This window comes from Dreissena polymorpha, chromosome 4 (genome assembly GCF_020536995.1).
Source record: "Dreissena polymorpha isolate Duluth1 chromosome 4, UMN_Dpol_1.0, whole genome shotgun sequence".
NCBI lineage: Eukaryota > Metazoa > Mollusca > Bivalvia > Myida > Dreissenidae > Dreissena > Dreissena polymorpha.
The window spans coordinates 120,048,042-120,059,716 of NC_068358.1; the positions used below are offsets into that span (position 1 = coordinate 120,048,042).

The 11,675-nt window shown below is 34.0% G+C and overlaps 1 protein-coding gene across 2 annotated transcripts; it reads left to right on the plus strand.

The window, feature by feature from the left end:
* Positions 1-3,724: 3,724 nt before the first annotated feature.
* On the plus strand, positions 3,725-7,810 carry LOC127877865 (tolloid-like protein 1). Of its 2 annotated transcripts, XM_052424165.1 has the most exons (10): positions 3,725-3,775; positions 4,407-4,491; positions 4,924-5,119; positions 5,424-5,617; positions 5,923-6,039; positions 6,405-6,536; positions 6,740-6,867; positions 6,984-7,095; positions 7,430-7,559; positions 7,746-7,810. In XM_052424165.1, the coding sequence occupies exons 2-10, from the start codon at positions 4,440-4,442 to the stop codon at positions 7,753-7,755; spliced, it is 1,071 nt and encodes a 356-aa protein (XP_052280125.1). In that variant the 5' UTR covers positions 3,725-3,775; positions 4,407-4,439; the 3' UTR covers positions 7,756-7,810. The 2 variants fall into 2 exon arrangements, with proteins under 2 accessions (XP_052280125.1, XP_052280124.1); XM_052424164.1 differs by lacking the exon at positions 3,725-3,775 and having other exon boundaries at positions 4,282-4,491.
* The last annotated feature ends 3,865 nt before the right edge of the window (positions 7,811-11,675 follow it).

Genomic DNA, 11,675 nt, shown 5'->3' on the forward strand with positions numbered 1-11,675 from the left:
AAAGTATACTTTTGAGTACAATGAACTAAAATAATTGGGTAATCAGCGATTATTACCCTTAATGCTATTATTTGCGTTGAGTTAAATAAATTAAGAAACAATCGTCTGATGATGTAGATCTTGTTTGCGCGAAATTTAGATCTTTGGAGGCAGGGGATATATTTTTTACCAAATTTCGAGTTCCGAAACGCCGTAAACAGTCAAATCCATTGCATCAAAACAGAAACTGACACAAGAAAGCCTTTTTGTGTCAGTGTCATAACATAGGCAATATACATTGAAAATACAACCAAAGACAAGGCTGGCTTCTTCACTTGTGAAACTATAGCCCTTGATCTTTTCCCCCACCCACCTCATTTTTAATGAAAAATTGAGAAATTTGACCCATTTCATGGCTTGCACAAAACATTCAAACAGAATGCAATCCTAGTTTTGGCTACATTACTCATTATTTCATCCCTGTGCTTTGTTTATTTACCTAGAAGTGTCTCCCATACGTTTAGATTTTTCACAATTTACCTTCAAAGTTTTGTTCTGTTTCTGCAGTGTGAAATTTTGACTTCCGACAAAAGTGAAAACCTCCTTTTTGAAGATTCAAAATTTCCTTGCTAGGGAGCTGTGGCTAGTTTTAATGTTTTTTTTTCAAAATTTTGAGACATTCTTTCTACAACCTTACACAAGAAATACATCTTATAAATACCTAATTGATTTTTAAAGACCATAGGTAACACCAACCCTCAAGATATGTAATTTTCACCCCCCCCCCCCCTTTCACTGATATATCCCCTGCCACCTTTATTACGCGCGAAGCATGCCGCGCTCTGTGAAAACGGGGTTTAATGCATGTGCGTTGAGTGCGTCCCAGATACTTAACGCACATGCATTAAACCCCGTTTTCACAGAGCGCGGTCCAAATACATTTAAGGTATAAATAGACACACTTGATAAAATGGTGTATAAGCTATTACAACAATTGTTATATCTTAATTATTTATTTTTGTGTAATGTAAACCATTGGTTTATCTGACGATATATAAATTCCTTGCTATGAAAACGGCAAATGTGTGACTGACATGGATTAAGTAATACAAATAAGATAACCTTTTGATACTGCATTATGTTGAAAATAAACTAGTCCCAAAAGAACATTTCCAAGTTCGAATTTGTTGCCCATTCGGAACCTTTAACAAATTACCGACCCAAGTTTTGTAGACATTATTTATTTACCAACCGTTAAGTAGAACAAGCAAATGATCTTCGTGCATTGCTAGCTAATAGAAAACACCTGGCATGGTACTACGTTGTGCACTGGAATTAGTGTGCATCGATTGTTAGAAAAATTATATGTCTTAATTCAATTATATAGTATGCATAAACGTATGGCATGCATATATGTATGACTTATTTTATGCTATTCATAAAATTGTATAAATGATCAATTATATGATCGCATATCGGGGATGATTCGTCAACTTTTATGAATAAAACATTCCAATAATCAAATTAAATTTATAATAACTACATTTACATATATGGTGTTGAGTAACTTTATGTATTACTAGTAAAAATCGTGAATTTAATTTAAATGAGCCGTTCTCTGTGAAAGGGGGGGGGGGGTTAATGCATTGCCTAAAGTGTTGTCTAAGATTAACTCGTGCAATCCACACAGTATTATCAGGGACTTTTGCTGAGAAGAGACTTTCTTTAAACGAAAAATATCATAAACGCGGAAAGTGTCGTCCCTGACTAGCCTGTGCTTATAAATGTTTTTTTCCAGTTGTGATTTACAAATGTTTATTTATTTTTTTATTGTTTCAGTAGTAATTTAGAAATAGTTATTTTGTTTGTAATGTTTTAATATTTGCAATGTTTTATTATTATTATGTTTTTCATAGATTTATTATAATTCTTACATTCATGTTTTTTTTTTTAAGTTTTACTAATGTTAAATATTTATATATGTATCTTAATTGTTTTACATGTTTTGTTGTTTTAATAAATAAAGTGTTGGAGGGAAAACGCTTTTTTCATTAATTGTACCCGTAAATGGACTTGGACTATGTGTGTAGTGAATTCCTTTACTGTTGGAGTTATGTTGAAGTCAAGCGTTGAATTCGCGTATTAACTTATTACTACTGACATCAAGATTAAGCCAAGTAATGACTTTGGCAATTTAAGTATTTCCTGTTAAGTTATTCTTACAACTGGTCTTGTGGTGATGTTATCAGAAAATAAATCCTTCTAACTACTTCTAATTGCATTTGCTACCCTGAAATTAAAAACAAAAATAATAACTTAATGTGTAACAAATCTAGTCGTCCGGGCTTTTATTAATTTAAAAACCCAACAACTATCTAAATTAAAGGTATAATTGACCTTAGTTTATAATTGAATAATTCTGTCGGAGCCCAGACACCTCTGTCAATTGCTATTTTGATAATCTCCACGCAATGTGTGTTAGACAACTGGTCTCGTCCGCTTCAATGGATCGTTTTAAGATAATATTCTCTAATGAACTCCGCTTCATTTTTTCTTTTGTACTCGAAATTACAAAAATGCGCTCGGTTAAAAAGGGGGGGGGGGTAGTGTAATTATACCTCAAACGCTGACTAACAGATTTAAAAGTCTCTTGACTTAATTAACTACAAATCACACCCCAATGATTGAAACGCTTATGTATGTAAACCACGTCAGGGACATTTGAATGCTATTTCAGAGCGGGGGTTAATATTTATTTTGAAGTAAAATGTTTTCATGTTTTAACTCCTATTCACATGTTTTCATGTTTTAACTCCTATTCACAATCACCATTATATCATTACTGATACAATCAACAAAACAACTCATGAAGTTTATTGGGTAAAAGACATACTAGCGGACTGGCTCGAAAATGCTTCGTTAGATCGATGTACAAGCACTGTACGTGTTCGCTGTTGTAAAATGTCTTTGATAAGCTTCTGTGCATTGCACAGGCTAATCTTATTTGATATGCATTAAGCCCCGTTTTCACTAAAAACAGCCAATATGTACAGATTTCAATGATAAACACTAGACTGGCCAATCTCATTTTACAGGCTGTTAAACACTGAGTCATATTTATAAACCCTTTGCATAGTGTACCAATACACAGCTGTTCATCACGTTATGTTGAGGCATCAACGACAACTCTGCTAGGAGAATGGAATTTATCGTCTGCTGCAACAGGCTTACCATACCTAAGCCTTCTTGCCACATACTGATTTACAGGTTTTCAACTTGACTTGAACTAAATGAGTGTTATGGAAAGTATTACATAACTTAAAATACTAATGTTTAACAGATTGACTACAAAAAAGTGCGAGCAGCTACCTTCTCTATTGATTGTTAAAAACATATAATGTTATAAAGGTTTCTTTTGATATTATTCCGCATTGATCTTTCATTGAACGTTACGCAGTAAGACCACCAACGATCACTTCAAGTCGCGCTTCCCATTAAACGGGACGACAATCTTGAAGTTGATTTAAGGAAACTGTCAAACCTGTGGAAAGGACTCAGTTAAAAATATTCTGCTCGTCTCTCGCACACAAATAATTCATGGACATAGCGTCGCAGAATGTCAAATTTACACTATGAGATAGGCACATGCCATGCTTGTGGAAATGGAACATATGTCAATGCTTAATCAGCAATTATGTTATCAGCATTTCGAAATTCATTTTAAATTATTTGTTAAAGAGGGTTTTGATTATTTTGACAGTCAGAATTATTCAGTATATGTTTGTGGAGACAAAAGGTTGGAGTGAAGTCGAAATGAGATGTATAACATGGCGTCAATCTGATATTTAAAAACGGTTTAGGTCCCTACTAGTATCTTTTAAAGAATGAGCTGAATGTAATTGGGGTGTGAGTGCTTCTAAAATAATGAGGTCCTTCGTCTGAGACCGTTTTACACGAGAAACCGGAGGTAGCTGATCACTCCTTTCTATAACTTACTAGACTCACATAAATAAGGACGCATTTTGATATGTAGTTCTATAGATAGCGAAAATTCGCTGGTACTAATTAAGCAGTGTATTAAAGTTAATATCGATGCAGTATTGTGCTATGCGGACCGGAGTACCCGGAGGAAACCCCACCACTCTGCTATGTTGACCAACATTTAAACTCGCATGCGTCGAGGGTAGTATTTGACTTAATTACACAGTTACACATCTGAATACTATTGTAACATTTTAACGATAACATTGTTTTCATGTAATTGTAGTTACCATAACCTGCTTACACCGTATTTCTCCTCACTTGTATTTAAGGAATTAAAAGGAAATCGAAATTTCAAGATAAGTTACTTTAAACTTCTGTTGTTAGAAGTCACGTGTCTGTAATTGCAATAGATATGATACATCGTCTCTATATCACATGCATAGTCGACAAATTGGTGCCGACAGATTGGTCATACAATGTTCCTGGGCTACATTTTGCTTTCTCTGGTAGCGCTGGCTTCCACAAACAGTGAGTTTGTGTTTTATTTTATCACCATACAACTATAGTTATTCCAACCGCTTCAATACAAATCTGAAATGTTGAAAGACGTCAATAGAGTACGGCAAAGATGAGTACTTATTGATTAAATCTCGCAAAAATAGCGGGAAAGCTGTAAATTTGGAATAATAGAGTCATAGGTTTGACAAATACTAGACAAATACTGACGAAACATGGACTTAAATTGATGGCGTTTGGTGGGGGCGTTGTCATTCAAATGCTTATACTTTGGGATTTTCAAATAAGGTCATAGTATAAACGATCATCCTCAAAACTTGGTAAATATAAGTGTTAAGCAAGTGTTCAAGTCGGTGATAAATCTGCCTTGCCTTAGCGAAGTCAACTGGTAAACACTAGTTCGATTCAGTACTAAACCTAATGGTGCGCTGTCGATTCTTTCAGTAGTTCCGCGATCAAACCAGTGCGGTAACCAGTCGTATTTCACGGCTGAAAACGGAATAATCCGAAGTAATTCCGGTTACTACCTCGGCATTGATTACGGCACAAATTTGGACTGTGTGTGGACGATAGAGGCCCCAGAAGGACAAATGGTGGCTTTGATGGCAAACACGTTTCACGTGGAACTCAGTAGTGGGGGGTAGAGTACTTTTTTTCGTATGTTTTCAACAGTTGTTTACATATAATATTCACGTGACCGTTTTGTTTTATGGGAAGTTTAATTAGCAATTACAAAAAGAATTGACGTTGAATGATGAATGCACTTTTCGTTAGAACGATATTGGTTTTCAGATATCATTGCAAATAGCAAGATCCTTAAAAGTGTTAAACAATTTTAACTGTATTTTATAATTGTAAAAATATTAAGTGCATACCAAACATATAGTACCGTAAATATTGCTTTATCATGCGCAATGCCTGTATCCGTAGCGTTCTATAAATAGTTGCTGGTATGACTACCTCGAATTGTTCGATGGAAACACAACTAGACACAGTCACAGTCTTGGCGAATTCTGTGGTGATTCATTCGCTCCCATCTCTTCGACCCAGCGATTCCTCACCCTCAACTTCGTAACAGACAGCAGCAGCGTTTACAGGGGTTTCGAGCTTTTCTACAACTTCACTGATCACGTGATTCGTATGGGTCATCTCTTTCTATTGTGATGTGTAATGCATCAATACTTTTTAAATAATGTCGCTGTTTACAATAAACGCATGTTTCTTATTAAGAGATGTCTTACATTTTTGTGTAATGTTTAAGTAGTTTTTTAGCGCAAATACAAATGTTATAAAATACGATTGTTTGTACGCGTTTTAGTGTGAGATCAGGACCAAGAAATGCTAACATGTATGCTTGCTTTTAGAGACACGCGTTTTAGTTAAACATGTATAAATGTATGCAGATTACTGACAATGAAATGACGGTGTAATTTGAAATGCTAGGAACGTGCCATCAACACCAGTTCCTATGTGCAAACTTGCACTGCGTCCCGGACCGCTACCAATGCGACGGACAGGACGACTGTGGGGATGCAAGCGACGAAAAGAACTGTCAATACGGTATATTGAATGTACTTCACATGATTGCACGTGCCTATCAATATAATTAAAGTGAAAACATCATTGCGACATGAAAAATAATCAAGAAAATTTTAACAACAACACATTTGTGTTTACCATCAACTATATATGTATACAGGGTACAGTATATGATATTTCTCGCGTGTTTATGTTTATTTTAATCTTGATTGTTTTTGGCATTACAGACTATGTGAAATCAATAAATCCGTTTTAATACGTTCACTGATAATTTTGCTTAGCTTTGTAAATATTAAAGTTGACGCTGACTAACAGGCAACAGGCTACGGAAAAACTAATACGTGTGTTTTAAATACAAGCCACTATTTAAACATAATTATTTTCAGTTACAACTCAAAAAGTATGCAATTTTGGAGTTTTCCAATGTGGGAATGGGAAGTGCGTTTCGGGCATGGATATATGCGACGGTGACAACGACTGCGGGGACATGTCGGACGAGATTGGGTGTACTGGAAATCGTAAGTCTTGTTAAGTTTTGCTGTCGAAAAAGAAATAGTTTGTGTCATTGGTTCTTATGTTTTTATTAAAAAATATTCCTTCAGCTATGTACTAATAGTTGAGTAAATTAGTTGTATTTAACACTGAGGAAAATAATCAGGTTCCCACACACCCATGGATTACGAGTATATATGTACATACTTTATAACTTCTGTATCTGCAGATAGCCAAGGGTGTGGGCAAACCAATGTCAGTGGATCCTCGGGTATCATCAGCACCCCCAACTTCCCCATGCATTACCCATCTAGCTCTTATTGCACGTATCACGTGACTGCACCAGAAGGAACAATGGTGCGTTTGTATCAGTTCGCTCACGGTGCAGTAGGTAGACACTTTGGAAATGGCTTATTTAATCATTATAAAAGTCAATTTGCTTTTTCAAATTATTCGCAAGTATGTTCTTTCAGGCTATTGCGTTCACGTTTGACGACCGGTTCAGCATAGAGTCGTCTTATGCTGACGATAACTGTGTATTCGACAGTATCACCATCTCCGGAACGCATGGGCAACAGATGCACGGTATTGAATTAGATATGCATACACAGTGCAATAACAACGTGTATTCCTTATTTCGTTAATTTTGCTGTTGTTTTTTTTTTTCAAATAAAATTAAAATCTTGTTTTTCGAAATAACAAAATAAAACATTTCTGATTTTTTTCATAATTAAAATTTCACTGCTTCTTTACTTCCAATCTAGCTCTTATTCAATTCAAACGGAGCATTTTGACGAAACAATGTTTTGGAAATCAAATGAAAAATAAAAATTGGCAGCTTTAAATTCCAACAAAAATTGTACTAAATGCTGATTTTTTACGGTACACGAACAAGAACATTTTTTTTATTTGTGAGCAGGTCCATTTTGTGGGCATGCAGCGCCATCCCCATTCGAAATCCATGGCAACGAGGCGGAAGTCCGGTTTAAATCGGATCGTACAACTCAATTTGAAGGATTCAAGTTGACATGGACGGCGTCAGACAAAATGTAGTTTCGATTTCCATTTCATTCACAAATACATGTTATCCAATGTTGTATTTCAAGAAATTAGGTGGTTATATAGGTAAAATGTAAACATATTAAGTTTAATGGTCTTTTGAAAACTGCACATAGTTGCATCCCCAATTTGTAAGCGCTTTATTATGACTATCGTATATAACTTTATCATTTCAGGTTAAAATAAGATATGCTGCGTGACTTTGTACTATTCTTTGAAAATAAATTTATCCGAACCGTTAGATTTAAGTTCGTTGTATTGTTATTTGACAAAATTATGTTGACCTTTTAGCAATGGAAATACTGATTAGTAATCATATGCTGAAATATATAAGACGGTTTTCTTCCGGGTTTTTTTCTTTTCAACCAAATTAATTTAATTAAATATTATTGTTAAATATCTTTTATATCGAAAATTTGCAAAAATAAAATAAACACACGGTTTACCAGCGTTGCGTTTGAAGTTAGTGGGATAGAAATGCATGTGTGAATATTAAGTAAGAGTTCTGAGATTATTTCTTCTTTTGTTATCATTACCTTCAAATTACTGTGGATGCAGCAAACACATACCCAAAGGCCGACCTGAGACTAAGCTATAAACGTTCGTTCTTTTAAGAAAGAAATAAGAAATATGCGCGCAAAATCACCTAAAGACTACTAGAAGTATATAAATAGCCTAAGTGGAAATAAAAGTAGTGCGAGTATTGATGAGAAGGTATTTTTCAACTTTTTTAAGACCTTAACTCAAATGTTATATGTGATGACGAACCGGAAGCAGAATACCCCTCCGATGTTAATTTAGAAAATAACCTTGATCATGAAATAACGGAAGCTGAGATTAAGAAAGTAGTTAAAAAAAACTTAAAATGGTAAAGCTAGCGGTTTAGATAAGATAACGAATGAATATATTAAGTCTACATGTTACATTGTTTTTACCCATATATGTTAAGCTATTTAATAAAATTCTTAATTCTGGTACTATTCCTGAAGCTTGGCTATCTAGTGTCATTGTGCCAATATATAAGAATAAGTTTTAAGTTGTTTAGGTAAATTGTTTACGGCTATTGTTAATGAACGCCTAACATTATATATTGAAGAAAATCAGCTGTTACTTAAAAACCATGCAGGTTTTAGAAAAAAACATAGCACTTTAGATAATAATTTTATATTACAACTGTTGACTGAATATTGTAAGCATAAAAATACCAAGCTATTTTGAGCATTCATAGACGTTAAGAAGGCATTTGATTCAGTTTGACGAGAAATTCTATGGACTAAACTAGTAAAATACAATGTAAAACATGTCAATGTTATAAAATATGTACCATGATATAAAGTCCTGTATTCAGTTACACAATAAAACAACCGAATATTTTACATGTGGCAGGGGGGTACGCAAGATGTAAACTTATCGCCTGTGTTATTTTCGTTGTACCTAAACGATCTAGAACAATATATGTTAAGTCGTAATAATTGCAGTTTAAATATTGAAGACTTAGTTTAGAAATATACTTGCAACTGATAGGTTTGTTGTATGCGTATGATACAGTACTCTTTGCGAAGACAGAACATGAATTGATCTCATTGCTTGAAATTTTTTCTATGTATTGTGACGTCTGGAAATTAGACGTAAATGTTGAAAAACTAAAGTCCTTATATTTAGTGATAGATCCAGTAGAGCGAGAAACATAACTGTTAGAAATCAGCAGCTTGAAGTAGTTGATAGTTTTTAATACCGCGGAGTTCTTTTTACCAAAAATAGAATGTTTGCAATGTCAAAACAGCATGTAATACAACAAGCTAAAAAATCTTTATTTAGTCTAAATGTTAAGATCAGAAATCTTAACTTACCACTGGATTGTCAGCTGAAGTTATTTGACAATACTGTTGTACCGATTTTACTGAATGCTTGTGAGATATGGGGATATGGTGATTTAAGTGGCATTGATAAAATACATACAGATTTCATAAAACATATAACCCATGTTAAGAAAAGCACCCCACACGTCATGCTATATGGGGATTAAGGGCGGTTTCCTTTAAAGTGATATTATGGGCATCTAACAATTTATAGGTGTTTATCGCAACCGTTCTTTATTTTTGGTGTTTTCACTTCGTATACACTTATATTTGTTAATGCAGCATCAACATACTAAAACAATATCCCGGAAAGAGAAAAATAATGCATTTGAATATCAACCGTACTTTCGTTTGACAACTGATCATGCATGTACGATGTGATACTAAATTTAGTTTTAGTGCAGATTCGTTCATACGACACAAAGACACAATTTTGTTTTACGGATCATTTCGGCTTACAGGACTGGGTGGGTCACGTAAAATATCGAATATAAAATATATGTTTATAAACAACTAATAGCAAGATGAGTTGCAGATAATTGGTCAGTAACCACATTTTAAGTAACTCTTTTGACCTGTAAATTATTTTCAGCTCAATTCAACAGTGAAAAATGCCCATAATATCACTTTAAGTATATTGATTAAGAAGAGAACTATTTGTTTCTGGTTCAAGTTTATTAATAATAATACTCTCTCTTCCATGTTGTATAAGATAATTTTTAAACGAATCTTACGTAAATGCTAACTCATATCCTTGGTTAAAAAAATATCAAAAATATACTTGATGAGTGTGGCCTAAGCTATATTTGGTACGACCAATTATTCCTAGGTAGTAAAGAAAGCTTACAACATATAGTAGAAGAATCCCTAAAAGTGCAATATATACAGACTTGGAATAGTACAGTTAATGAATCGCCTAAATGCTACAATTACAGAATATACACAACCTAACGTAACTTTGAACCTTTCTATATGGATTTACCTGAATAATACTTACAATCTTTTGTCAACTTTAGACTATGTAATACCTATTTACCAATTGAAAAGGGTCGTTGGCTAGGTTTATATAGAAACGAAAGAAAATGTCATCTTTGTAATCTGAATGATTTTGGTGACGCATATCATTATATGCTTAAGTGTACTTACTTTGATAGAGATAGAAATAGTAGTAAGGTTTATTTGCTATACGGCATATACATAAACACATACGAACTAGTCTGCTGTCATTTGTAAATGTTAACTCCTGTAATATACATACCTTTAAGGGTATTATGTGTGAGAAAGACATGGACAAGCTGGTTAGTATTGGCAAATATATCAAAAAGTTCTATAATCATTCAATAATAATCACCCACCTGGCAATTCCTAATTAGTTTTTTCTCCTCAGTTTCCTTTTTAATAACAGCAATTTAGCTTATTTATAGGCATACTAATTATCAGAGTCAGCAAATTATCCCTAGCTTTATCATACTTATGTAATTAGTATATATTATTCACAACATTGACCTATACAGCCTGGTCATTATGTAATTTGTATATACATGTTAGTACCTCTTATCAAATATATAATGTGTTGAGTGTATGAATAAACTGTAAACTGTAAATTTTGAAATGGAGATTAAACCGTGACAAACCGTGGCGTCCGTGTTAGTCAACTGCGAGCAGATCGCAACTGCGCACAATTCATCGATTCATAACGTACCCATGCACAAACAAACATCACATGGTAACTAAGCATTAGATCTCGGAGAAACACAATGATCAGTCTCAAATCTTGGTGTTCATGACTGAACGCAAGGCAGTACATATATGAGAATATTGTAAACACCATGAAGACCTGGATCTGAAAAATGTGCTCAATACTACATTGTTGTATACACAGCTTTACATTATACTGATATAGACAAGCTGTGCTACCTTCACCCTTAAAGCCCTACATACACACCTAAACAAGTTCTTCGTTATGAGCATTTATATTGGTAACGCTCACTAAAACATTGTTTATTGGTCTCGATTTTAACGTTGACTATTTTTGCTTTCTATCTTAAGTATCAGTTGCCTAGATTTTAAGTCCGCTACAGCCATATTAATTCTTGGGAATTTTCTTAATAGTATGACATCAATTTATGAAGTTTTAACTATCTTCAGTCTATTTTTTAATGTACTTCATTAATATTTATACAAGAATACGAAGATTATGAGGCAGATCCTTCTGGCGAGGACCAAGGGTCCCAATGTTCTTGCGCG